The sequence below is a fragment of the Trachemys scripta genome, chromosome 1, assembly GCF_013100865.1.
Source record: "Trachemys scripta elegans isolate TJP31775 chromosome 1, CAS_Tse_1.0, whole genome shotgun sequence".
Taxonomy (NCBI): Eukaryota; Metazoa; Chordata; order Testudines; family Emydidae; genus Trachemys; species Trachemys scripta.
Window position 1 is genome coordinate 192,583,122 of NC_048298.1, and position 13,500 is coordinate 192,596,621.

The 13,500-nt window shown below is 36.1% G+C and overlaps 1 protein-coding gene across 7 annotated transcripts in view; it reads left to right on the forward strand.

The window, feature by feature from the left end:
• PKNOX1 (PBX/knotted 1 homeobox 1) overlaps window positions 1–12,966 on the forward strand; it is an 82,246-nt gene extending 69,280 nt beyond the window's left edge. For 4 of the 7 annotated variants that reach the window (XM_034753566.1, XM_034753558.1, XM_034753581.1 and 1 more), the window contains 7 exons: window positions 901–998; window positions 4,419–4,457; window positions 4,603–4,731; window positions 5,712–5,788; window positions 7,205–7,377; window positions 7,745–7,831; window positions 8,642–12,966. In XM_034753566.1, the coding sequence (XP_034609457.1) occupies window positions 901–998; window positions 4,419–4,457; window positions 4,603–4,731; window positions 5,712–5,788; window positions 7,205–7,377; window positions 7,745–7,831; window positions 8,642–8,853 (815 nt within the window). In that variant the 3' untranslated portion in view covers window positions 8,854–12,966. The remainder of the gene's footprint in view (window positions 1–900; window positions 999–4,418; window positions 4,458–4,602; window positions 4,732–5,711; window positions 5,789–7,204; window positions 7,378–7,744; window positions 7,832–8,641) is intronic. The other 3 variants (XM_034753586.1, XM_034753595.1, XM_034753604.1) reach the window with 3 other exon arrangements.
• Window positions 12,967–13,500: the final 534 nt, after the last annotated feature.

The following is a 13,500-nucleotide window of genomic DNA, read 5'->3' on the forward strand; positions in this document are numbered from 1 at the left end:
TTGCTCAGGCTTTGGCTTCAGCCCTGGATGGCAGGACCCCAGGCTTCAGCCGCATGCGGTGGGGCTTTGACTTTGTGCCCCAGGCCTCAGCGAGTCTATTGCTGGCCCTGCTTGGGGACCCCCTGAAGCCTGCTCATGGCCCTCCAGGGGGCCCCAGACCCCTGGTTGAGAACCACTGGTATATACTTATGTATATACAACCAAAAAAAGGACATTGCACAGAAATATATCTAAAGGATTTTGTGGGAAGTGGGGGTGAAGGGTGTGATATATTTCTATGCAATGTCCTTTTATAAATGGAAAAATTATTTGATCTATTGTTGAAAAGAACATATGTTTTCTATTGTTTTTCAAAATATTATTAGGCAAAAAATATGTATTATTGAAATGCTGTGCTTTAAAGTCTTTCATCGCATTATGTAGGGTAACAGGAACTGGAAGTCAGTGAAATCCTGACAACATCAAACAGCACCATTGTGTTGGGCTGGCAGTCAAGATGAAATACACTTGAAATGTCTTGTCACTAAGGTCACTATGAGCATCTGATCTGGCATATCTAAAATGGACGGAAATTGAGTCAAACTTGTTATGGTTTTCTATGAATGAAACTTTAATATCCAAGAGTGCATCTTAATGTGTTAGAGAAGTTGTAATAAAATATAGTTAATATCAGTTATCTAAAAAAGGCATTTCTGTTTGTCAGCAATAATGTTACTAAATAATTAAATAGAATGTTATTTGTCCCTCTTTAAATTAGACATGGTACAAGAATGATGTTTGTCAGTAAAATAACTCCCATCAAGATATTCACTTAATAGTGATCTTAGTGTTGAAATGCATGTTTTTCAAAAATTCACTTTCATCTACTTTATAATCATAATTTTGTGTTCCTTTTTAAAGGGGGTACAGTGTATCAGCCAGTCACTGTGGTCACTCCACAAGGTCAAGTAGTGACACAAGCACTGTCACCTGGGACAATTAGGATCCAGAATTCACAGGTTTGTTTCATGGTCTTCATGGAATAGTTTCTTGGAGTAAAAAACCTATTTTTTTAAAGTAATAGTAATGTATTCAGTATGATAAAGTGACAGACTGAGCATTACACAAATAAACATTAATTAATATAGAATTAATTACTTCAATCCAGAAAAAAAGAAATGTTAAGCATTGCTGCAAAGATCCCCACATTTGTAATATGGCATAGGATCTCAAAGATTTGCAAAAATCTCCCTTTACAGGACAGAGCATCATGACATCAACTATCAATTCCTTTCTTCTTGGTGATAGCAGAGAAGTATTTGTATAGAAGAAAAATAGTTTACTGAGTAAACATTAAGCATTTTTAAACTCTTTCTAACTGAACTAGTATTATGTCAGGATGGATGTACACAAGTATGTTATGATGCCATACTGCTGGTGTCAGAAGTGTCACTTCGCAAGAAGGCTGCCAGCACCAGTAATTTAAAACTTTATTTTTATATATTTCAGAGTTTACACTTGTTAAGAGGTGTTTCTCACTACACAAACTTTCAGAGTACTGTGTTGAACTAAATGGATGACAGCCAAATAGTGTGCATTACATCACACTCAAGAAAGAGAAAGATCAGCCTTCTTTTGCTGAGAAGCCCTTTACAGTTTAGAATAGGACAGTCCAATCAAATCTGCATTATAGGAAAGGAAAATATATGATAGCAGATTGACAGTCTCAAATCAGAACATCAAGATAGTGGTCCATGTATCAGAAAGTGGTAAATCAGATTATCCAGGAATAAGAAGATCCTAGAGTGGATTAATTTTGTTAAACATTTGAACAGGAAGATTCATCTGCACAATATAAAGTCTATTAACAATTACTGATTTTCTTTCATGAAAGAGTATTTTTAAAATCACTTATTCTTTGTAACAGCATGTACCTGGCCAAATACTGCCCTCAGAGACATATACCTTTGAGTTAATAGGAATTGCATCCATGCCCCTGACTTGTAAAATTCTCACATAAACTGGATTGTTGGGAGGGAAAACTATTGCTTCTTTGAATGGGAAAAGTGGCATCCAGTGAGACAAAATAACCTCAAGTTATGCACAAATATGTCCGTTTCCTTTGACTTCTGTTGGAACTCCAAAGTCCATCTGTGGGTTGACTTTGACCCTGTCTTCCACTGTAACCCTTGGGCATGAAATAGATCTTCCTAAATTCCTATTTCCAGTGTTCCATAACTTTCTGAGGGAGTGGGGAAGAAATTATCTTGTGGGAGTTGAAAAATGCAATGGTGAGCCTCTGCAGAGAATTTGCTGTGAATTTAAAAAAATTGGCTGTGTGTGTTGTCAATTCTGAATGTGTTTGGGAGCTAGGAGAAATTTTGTTTTCATATGATAATTTACACTTAGCTCAAGAACAGCCTTTTAAAAATAGAGTCACACTCAGAATATACACAATGCTTGGCGATGAACCAGTGTTCTGTCTTGTTTGAGGAAACTTGGTTTAGAAATAATGAAGTTGTAACACAGCTGTTGGAAATGATATATCATATGTGAGCTCTATGCTATTTCCTACTAGGTTTGGATAAACACTGAAGAGCATCTCTCCAAATGTTCATAGATGCAGATTTTTTCAATGTGGGAACATCTAGATACATCAATTGAGAGTGAAAAAAGGAGACAAAAGAGGGAAAGATTGATAACTTATGAAGGTTTCATACATCTATGTTAAAAATCATTAAGGTCTAGCTTTTACTTGCTGTTATGGATCCTACAATAGCCTGAACTCTTCCCCATGTAGGCATTACATTAGGGTCTTCCATTAAATGATCCTACAGTATAGAAACAATACAGTACAACTTTTTTTTTTTCCAGATGTCTTGGGGATTGTGGGGAGACCTGGCCAGCAGGCTTTGAAATCTGTTTCATGTTCTCTATCCCAAGTGCAGACTTTTCAAATCCTGCTGACTTCGGTTTCAGAGGATTCCAGCTGACTGAGAGGACTGTCTCGTTTCAAGTCTATATGCTGTGCTCCTTTTAATCATGCAGTGGCCTGCCAGGTTTGGGGGACCAAGAACATTTACGGGTGAAGCCAGTCAGCCCTTTCTAAAACAGCTGGTGCTACTTGGTTATGCTCTGTAGCTGAGGGAACATGGAGAATATAATACAGCCTCAGGGGCTATAACCCAGAGTTGGTAAAACAAAACACTAAATATGTGCCTCTGAAGCTGTAGAAAAGGTACAGCATAAATATAAATCAAGTGCATGCAGCATTGGTTACTGACTGAGTAGAGTTAAAAATTGTGTGGAAACTCTAATTCAGAATCTCCTGATCTTTGTGCATTTAAACTTTAAAACTTAATTTTGCTTTACTGTAGTTTTTAAAAATGTATGTGCACATATAGATAGAGATATATGAGGAAAACCTTATTAATTGGTATTTTAAGCATGTACATTTAAGTAATAGATTCTCCCTGTACAGTGGCTTTGCATACAGTTATATACTTGTTAAAGGAGCTGCTGAATTTCCACTACAATCAGTTAAACTTCGTCATTTATTTTACTCTGTTCTCATGCTCTTTTGAACTTATTGTTGCAATAATCTAAATTCATCAGGCCAAACTCAACTTGAACGTGTATGCATGCAGTTCCCAAGAAACTGCATACATACTTCAAGGACAGAGTTTAGCTGATTTTTCTCTTAAAAGTGGAGCTGGTGATAGCTGTTTATTTTACAAAGTTAGTTGTCATACATATATTCTTTGTATCTGTTTATATATATATATATGGCTTTCTTTTCTTGTGTGCACCTCTCACCAGTTCAGCTTTGTAGTTTCCAGAGGCTGGAGGCGGGGGGGGGGGGACGTTAAGTAGTGAGAGCTGCTTTTTATACCTGTCATTATTGTCTTCTTAGATGATGATGTGTATTGAGGCACATGCACAGACCTATTGTGCTTTGAGAGTTTTGCTGTATTTTTTTAGGCTGGGGAAGTAAGGGCCGTAGAGTTAAATTCACCTCAGTGCAGAAGACCCGCACAAGGTGTCTTACACTACTTAAGCTCCATGTTAAACCCGTAGGGCCTGATTCTTCACAGCCTTGTATCTTGTGTAGTCACACCTGCGTAAAGTGAGTGTGAAACACTACAAAATAAGCATAGCATGTTACACTCTCTGTGCACCACGCATAAATGGCTACACAAATTGCAAGTCAGTAGAGAATCAGATTCTCAATATGGTGTTTACAGGATAAGAATGATCTTATGCCTGGCCCCCTGCACTGGAATGAATTTTACTGTAAGTGAAAATAAATTGGCACTTGGTAGCTATGATGAGGTGAATACAGCCTCCTGGCAACTACAGCAATTCTTGAAAGAGGTTCTAGAAAATGCTAAAACATCAGAAACCTGATAATATGTAACCCAGAGTATGGATCTCTTTAGGATAATACTGCAAGAGAACTTCCACCACTACCGCTGCAGGTAAATAAAGTACCCTTTTTTGACACAGATTATAGAGCTAATTTATTTAATTGCTTTCACGTGATAAAAACAATTTTTGTGCAATATCTTTATTCATTAAAGTAACTTTATAACTTTCTACATTTTTCTTAAATTATTTGTGCAGCTTCAGTTACAGTTAAACCAAGATCTAAGTATCTTGCATCAAGATGATGGCTCGTCAAAAAATAAGAGAGGGGTTCTTCCAAAGCACGCTACTAATGTGATGAGATCTTGGCTCTTTCAGCATATAGGGGTAAGAATTAAACATCAGCAGTCATAAGTATCCAGAGAAGACTTTCTGAGGAAGATAAAACTTTTTGGCCTTACTTTGTATGCATTAAGGGCCCAATTTAGTTTCCACTGAAGTCTGTTAGAGTTTTTTCCATTGACTCTAATCTGAGCTGGATAAGGCCCTAATTTTGCATATATTTAACATTTGAACTGCAAGATCTTACTAAATTTCCTAGAAGTTGTTGTTGTTTATTTCAGTGGTGCCCAGGATTTAGTGCCAGCTACTCCTCCAATGCATGGCTCACTTTTCATGTATAAATTATATGTGGAGGGGAATTGAATTTTCACCAAACCTTCCAACAACTGCTTTGTGCCATTGGCTCCATGTTATTCTACAGTGTCTTCCCTGTGCACGCATACTTGCGCTGGAAAGGGAAGATAGGTCTCTATTAGTAATAAATACTCCATTAATTTATAGCGCTCTATCTTCTGTTTTAGCTAACTGATGTTACAACTGATGAATTATGCATGAAAATCACACGTGCACTTCTTATGTTACATACAGTTTCCTTGTCCTATTTAATTCGGGTGGAGGGGGGTTGTTATTTAACCACATAAGGCTCATCAGCACTCTCATGTGACATAGCCGTCAGACAGTGTAACTAATCAAATCTTACCACATGCTGTGCTGATGAAGGATCACACTGTCTAACAAGGACTCTGGCAGCTGTGAGAAGCATTTTTTTTTCTGAATTTGACATTGGCAATTAAATGTTGGCATATACACTTTATAAAGATAAAATCAGTTTTTGTTTAGTAAAGTTTTACTTGTTAAGTGTCTGTATCAGTAAAAATTTGTTTTAAAAATTATTTGTTAATGAAACAGGTGTTTTTTTTATTCTAGCAATTTTTAATCAATAGTAATGAAGAAAGTTTCATTTTCTTTTAACAAAAGAAAAAAGCAAAAAGTTTACATACATTTTTTTTTTTTTTTGTCCTTAGCATCCATATCCAACAGAAGATGAGAAAAAGCAAATTGCAGCCCAGACAAATCTGACACTACTGCAGGTTAACAATTGGTAAGATCCAAAACTTTGGCTTAATGTCCATAATTGGAGTGTGGGTATGGAGGTACACTCTGTGTATGTGAGTACCTTCCACATGTGTACAATACATAGAAATAAAATTAAGAGTCTAACTTAAACTAAAAAATCATGAACATCTAGAGTTAAAAGAACAGGAGTACTTGTGGCACCTTAGAGACTAACAAATTTATTAGAGCATAAGCTTTCGTGGACTAAAGCTTATGCTCTAATAAATTTGTTAGTCTCTAAGGTGCCACAAGTACTCCTGTTCTTTTTGCGGATACAGACTAACACGGCCGCTACTCTGAAACCTGTCATCTAGAGTTCAATCTACAGTTCTACACTAAACTTGCCTGGAAACAATGGATGGTCTTCCATATAATAGTACTCTGCAAACTTAAAGCACCTAAAGATCTCAAAACACCCTACAGGCACTAAGAATTTTCACTTCATAATACCCCGAGAGATATGGAAGTAGTAGTATGCTTATTTTGCTGATAAAGGAATTGAGGCTAGAGAGCTTTAATGACCAGTCCAACAGACCAGAAGTCTTTGTCATATCTGGCATAGAGCTCTGGTCTCCTCATTCAAAGTCCTGTGCTTTGTCATAAGACAATCCTTCCTTACCTAACTACAGTGAAATTAATTACTGATGGCTTTTCAGGCTTTTGAGTTTATGTTCAGGAGCAGAAAAAAGAGGGAAGGATGGTTCCTGTGCAGCAATTGGAGGGGCTTGAAATAAACAGGAGGACAGCAGGGAGTTACAAGGAATTGGGAAGAAGGTGAAGAATCCATTTGGTAGAGACTGTTGACAAGAGAGTGGATTGACTGGCGCAAGAGCCAGGCATGGGAAATTTAGTGGGACCATCAAAGGATGTCAGGCAGGAGCTAGGGACAAACCAGAGATAAACAGGAAAGAGCCAGGTGAGCAGGGAACCTGAGCAAATGACCCAAGTAGGAGCCATGTCTGGGGGGACCCTAATTAGAGGAACATCCATTATCTGGGCCATGCTGCAATGATTCACAGCTTATATTGGGTGGGTGGACCTTGGAATGCACCTGGCTAGAAGAAGAACTGTACCAGTTGGCAGTAGAGGAGGGAGGAAGAAGAGCCTGACAGCCAGGGAGAAGTAGAGAGCTGCTTCCTTAGTTAAAGATTTGCAATATCAAAGGACTTCAGTGCTCAAGGAGCAGGTGTTGTGGTTCAATGGTTCTCGTGCATCCCTAACATGGAGTGTGAAACCAAGGTGCTAAGAAATCGCCTTTTTTATTTTTAATATTAATTTCTATTTAATTTTTATTTTTTGCATAAAACATTGGTTGAGACTGTCTCTGTGTGTGCATGCATGCGCATGCATTCCCAATTTTTTGGTCATAAGCTGTGGGGTTTTTTTTGTTGGTCATGTTTAGGTTTATCAATGCTAGAAGACGAATTCTTCAGCCAATGCTGGATTCTAGCTGTTCCGAAACTCCAAAAACAAAGAAAAAAACAGCTCAAAACAGACCAGTTCAGAGGTTCTGGCCTGATTCCATTGCATCAGGAGTTGCTCAGCAGCAATCTAATGAACTTACAATGTCAGATGGTAAGGAAAATTGGCTGGAACATGTATAGTAAAATGAATTCCTTATTTAAATGTCTTTATTACATAGAAATAAAGTGTTTTTTGTTATATTTTGGGGCATTGTAGCTAAACCACTGTGTTGGTAGTCTGGAAAAAATTGACAGAAATTTCTCTCTCAAAATTTTAGCTAAATACTTGGATTTTTGGTATATAATATATTTAGAAAAAAGTGTGTTTCAAGAATGTTGTTTAGGTTTCTCAAAGTCAAACACTCGGAAGTTAGGAAATGTCAGAATTAAAGTTGTCCATGCAACCTTAATTCTTCGCTCTGGTGCATGTGTATTATGATATAGTTTTTAGTTACATGAACATATATTATTTTTCCCAGAGTGGAAGAGCCAGACTTGTTACATGGGGCCTCCTGACTCTCCACGCTGTTCTCATTCGTGCAGACCACCCTGCCTTACTGCCCAAGGTACTACAGCTCCCATTGAATTCTCTTATAGTGTTATGTGCTCAGTGCTGCAAACCAGGCCCCAAGAGTCTCACATTGGGCACTGAGAAATGAGGACTATATCATTAGTAACCACCTGTTGAACTTTTGGTTTAAATGACTTGGCTAGCATCATGTAGGAACTTTGTGGCAGAGGCAGGAATAGACCCAGTTATCCCTCCTGGGTGGCATCCAACTGCCTTAACCACAGGACCAGCCTTTCCCTTCCTGCAGACCCCTGCCTCAGGTCCCTACTCACCTTGCAGCGTCTGCATCAAGGGCCTGATCTGACTCCCACTGAAGTCAATAGGAAAGCTGCCAGTAACTGTTGACAGGGTGGGTGAGGTAATATCTTTTATTGGACTCACTAATATCCTGGGAGCAACACGGCTACAACAACACTGCAATTAATTGTTGACATCAATGGGAGCTAAATAAGGCAGCAGTCTCATCCATTTAAGTAACCCTGATTCATTCCCTGAGCACCTTCCAGCCTGTGCACTGAATGAGGTAGGGGTACAGTGGGAAATATTAGTTTGTGATCATGTAATTAAAGACTGTATCATGCATGCACACAGAGGGACCAAATAGAGTCTTGCAATCTCAATTCTGACATTTCCTAACTTTTGAGTGCTTGACTTTGCAACCTAAATAACATAGTTAGTTGTTATATGTAATTTCCAAGGTATCCTATTAAAAAAAACCAAATTCTCTTGTGTAATGTTAAATCTAAATTCTGATTTGATCATTGTTTTCAGTTTACTAATTGTATACATGTTTTCACTTCTCCAGGAGCTGTTGTAACAATTACAGCTCCGGTCAACATGAATGTAGACAGTCTCCAGTCTCTGTCATCTGATGGTGCTACTTTGGCTGTTCAGCAAGTTATGATGGCAGGACAAAGTGAGGATGAATCTGTGGATAGTGGTGAAGACGATGGAGCAGACCTCTCAACAACAAACATCAGTGGGCTTGTTTTGGATAACAGTGATTCTCTGCAGTAGGAAGCAAGAGAATGTGACAAAATATTTAGGAAAATGAATGGACTGACTGACTGTTTTTATAGTTTGCACAGCAAACATTTTACACAAGTTTTATTTCTAATATGTTTTATATGTAGATATAGAAGGGTGCACTTTTTTGTATTTCATAGTAAGCTTAAAGAGTGTCTTTGCAGGTGCAGCAACTTCTTTCAAATGTGTTTTTGAATTTTGAAGAGAGGTTGAGTTTGTTTTTTTTAATTACAAAAAATTGCATCTAGTAATGTAATGAACCACATAAATACCCCTTTTGTTCTCTCATTAGATTGAAAGTGCTACAATTTCTAAAGAATTATGCAGTTTCAATTAGACCTGTTGTTAAAGACAGCTCTTGGTTGACTAACGATGTAAATTCAAAGCATGTGGCACTTGATCATTAAGTTAGACACACATTTGAAAGATGCTTCTGCACCTTAAAAACTGCCAGTCTGAGGTGGGCAACAACACACACCCACAAAGAAAATGGAGATGTGTGATTCAGTAGCGAATGTATGACAGTTTAAATAAGTTTAATTTCTCTCATAGTCAGTGAGCTTGTTTATCATTTGCTATAAAAACTCCTATTTTTACCTTGGCGGGATTATTGGATAAAAAAAATATTTTTATAAATTGAGTAGGAATTGGAATGACAACTGTATTGAGCATGAGAAAAAAATTTCCAGAAGGGGAAAATAAATGTTTAGTATTCCTATTTGGAAGGTTCTGAAAATTTGACCAAATTTAATAAACATGCCTAATGCTAGTGTTCCATGGTTCTCTGCTATCCCATAGTGGTATAGTATATTTGATAATAGCATAAGAAGGGCCCACAGTTTGATGGGATTTTGATATTGTCAAACTTTGATTTATATATGTGTAAACTAATGCTCAAATTACATTTAACTCTGTATCTAAACTTGTATCCGAAGATATTTGCTAAATAGGTATTCAGGTAAGTAAGTACAATTATCCACAAAATTTCTAGTAATCAACAGAGAAACTTAATAGTTCATGTTTTTTCAGTCTGATTTTTAAAAATGAAAAATTGACTGGCTAGTTTTTCCACCTCAGTTATATTATTGAATTTGAAATTTGTTTCCACATACAAAAAATATAATTTATGGATTATATAAAGAATCTTTTCAGATACAAACATCACTACCAGAATTTACAACAGGCTTGTAAAAAATCCTTGTGTGTCTTTTAACAAACTCAGAACTAGTGATGAAAATAGATTTATCTGTGATAATGGTTAATTTCAGTTTATCCGCAGATCTTGAGTTGTGTATTGTTATTTCTGAACACCTGTTATTGACCCTTCATGCTGAAAAAGTTGGTCTTTCCCCATTGTTAAGTGCAAAGAACAGTAGACTCAAGAAATCTTGTAGCAGGACAGTGTGAAAAGGAGGGTGCTACCTTCAAATCTTAAGCACTAATTGAGCAAAGCACTTAGTTATGTGCTTAACTATAAGCACCTACTTAAAGCCATTCCTGTTCCACAAAATATCCAAGCATGTGCTTAGATCCCGTTAACTTCAGTGGGGTTAAACCATATACTTGAAATTAAACACATGCTTAGGTGCTTTGTTGAATTGGGGCTTTGAAGTCTGCCTTACTGAGCAATTTATAGGCAGCATGAACAGAGACCTTGACAGGAGATGCTAAAAAATTGTTACATGTACATAGAAGGCAAATTTATTTTTCAGAGGTTACCATTAAAAAAATCCTTGTTTTACTGGCATTGGGCTACATTCACCACTAGCATAAGCAGCTGACTTCGCCACTGTAACACCTAATTATGCCTGTGATGAATTGGGCCTGTTGACTCAACTGCAGTAATGAGGTATGATTATGGTTAGAATTATTAAAGTAAAGTTTTTAAAGTATTTGTTTTAATCTATCTTCTCTGTTTTTGCCTCTAATACCCTTTCCATATGTACTGAGCAATTTAAAGAAAATACTAAGAGTGTATAATGAAAGATTTAATTATGAAAACTGGTATAATGTAATTGATTTAAGGCATACTGACAAGTCCAATTTGACCCAAAAATTAAAAGGGCACAGTCAACTTTAAAAATCAAACTCCTGTATGAAAACATTTGCCTACTATTGTTATAAGCAACACCCAAGATGAATATAACTGACTGAGATTGGAAGCAAAAATACTTTTCTCTATCTTTTCAATTTGTTTACTGTTTGCTTCTGCCAGCACTTTTTCAGTGTTTCCCATGGTAGAGCCATTTTTTCCTATTGTACTGTGTATGTTTTTCATACAACAGAAGGTGAGAGGAAAAATATTTTTAGGGCTAGATTCAGCCAGCTTTGTTCATGTTTAGTAGCAGTTGAAGCCACAGAGCTGCAAATACTTACATACGTGAGTAGAATAATGTATTGCTCAATACGAGCAAAGCTGGCAGAATTGAGTCCTCAAAAAATAGAAAAATGTGATTTTTTTTTTTTTTTTTTTAAATACATATATATTGGCAGGGGGACTTAGGTGGGTGTAGTACCTGAAACTTTTAACTCAGTTGAAAATAAGTAGATTTCAAGTTGACAATGTCCCTTTTGATTTTATGAAAGCAAGCTTGTACAAATCATTACACCAATTAAAAGTGTTTCCTTGGATTTTTTCCTTCGTTCTAGTGGAAATATATATATTTTTATTCAATAGAATAAGTAAGCGTTCTTGCTGGTGTTTGCAGCGTTTATCCAGTGCATAAGTACCTGGAATGTGAAATTGACTGGAAAGTTACTAATGACAAAAGAAAATGGAGTAATCCATTTTTAATGTTAGTCTCAAGAAAACTGCAAAAAGTAAACAGTATAGTGAAAAGTAAACTATATTTGTAAAATTACTTCAGTTTTAATAATCAAAGGTACTATTTAACAAACTATGGGGCCCAAATTTTTTCAAGGACTGACATCTAATAACTAAAACTGCAACATTTAAAAAGAAATCATGGAAATTGTGCAAAATTAAAACAGATGCACTTGATTGTAATTAAGTGAATTTAAGTTACTAATGATTCAATTTTTGGTACCAAACCTGCTTGGGAGCAATTAATGAATAATTATTCAGTCTATGCAAGATGAAATTACCTCTCCAGCCATAACTGTGTGATTTATAGGTACGCTATTGTAGTATTTTTGGTCTTCTTTTATTTTTGATAATCATTCAGACAAAACATTCACTAAAAATTCAGCTGGGTTTAAAGTTGACTAGGCAAAATATAATTTGGAAAGCATGTTGGAAATATAAGTAACCTTCATTCCCTCTTGAAAATCTAAGATAACACTAGTGAAACATTTCTATTTCTAAACAATTTCCCCCTCTGCCATAGTAAATAGAATGCATTCAGATAGTAATCATCTCCCCCCGAAAAGTAAAGCTAGCCAAGAAAAATCAATGAGAATGCAAGTTTAGGTTTTACTTTGTTCATTTAAATACTACAGTTAAACACGTATTACTTCTGAATTGTTAAATGTATTGCTGAAGAGTACTCCTGGAAACATTTAGGACTTGACTGAACTTTGTTGTTGTTTCATTGTAGATTGAATAGCTAGGTTGGCTTTGCCAAACCCAAATCTGATTTTTCTAGGCTTACTAAACTCTTTCAAGTATTTTATTTTTCACATTATAAAATAATTTTACTTAATCATTCAACATGGAGTAGAATGAAAGATGGCGCAAGTATGCTGTGAAAAGATCATGCTAACCATGTCATTTGGTTACCTGTGCAACATGGTAATATAAGTTTTGTTCTGCTCTGTAGTTCTGTAGGATCTACTGAATAATCACTCTTTTTTTCTTTTCTTTTTTTTTTGACTGTGTGAGAGAGCACGCCTTTTTACAAACTTACTAACCTTGTAGTCTACTGTCAAAATATTTACCTAATGTTATTAGATGCCCATGTTTTCAGATAGTGACAGAAATGACCCTCAATCTTCCACTGTTTTAGCAACATTTGTTCTATAAAACTGACAATCTTTAAAGTGTGAACACTGTACATTTAGCTTTTCTTGGATAGTTGTCTTTTAAGGGATATTGTGAAGCAATTGATCTATCAAAGCAAAGAAAAATTAAAAATCAGAACATGCTTCATGGATGATGGATTTTTACATGAACAGTTTCTGTGAATGGAAAAAGCATGCCTTGTCTTTAAAGTTGAAACATTCACATTGCTTTAATTATATTAGCATTATTTAGTTCAACATCAGTCGTATTTTCAGGAATCTGTAACATAGCTGGAAAATATCATATCAGACTAGTTACCCAAGATTTTTTGTCTGGGACAGTTTTTTGGCCTGTTTTGTTTTGTTTACCCAAATGCAGAAAAAATGGTTTACTGGTTCTTAATGTTTTTGGGTGGGAGAGGGGGACTGTGATTTTGCAGCGCAAAAGCTGTTTTGAGGAATGAAAGACTTAGCAGGTAGTTAGTCTATGATATGTGTTCTTTGTTTTTGTTGCTCTGAAATTGTTAATTAAAATGGTATGAACATTGAACTTCCAAAAAGTGGCTTCCAGGCATGTACAGTAACTGCTTTTTCAAAACACTTTCAGAACGATTTTTCTTGTGCAATGCAGTACAAGTCCTATGTGCCAACTTGTTTTTTCAAAGGCAGATAGTTCTA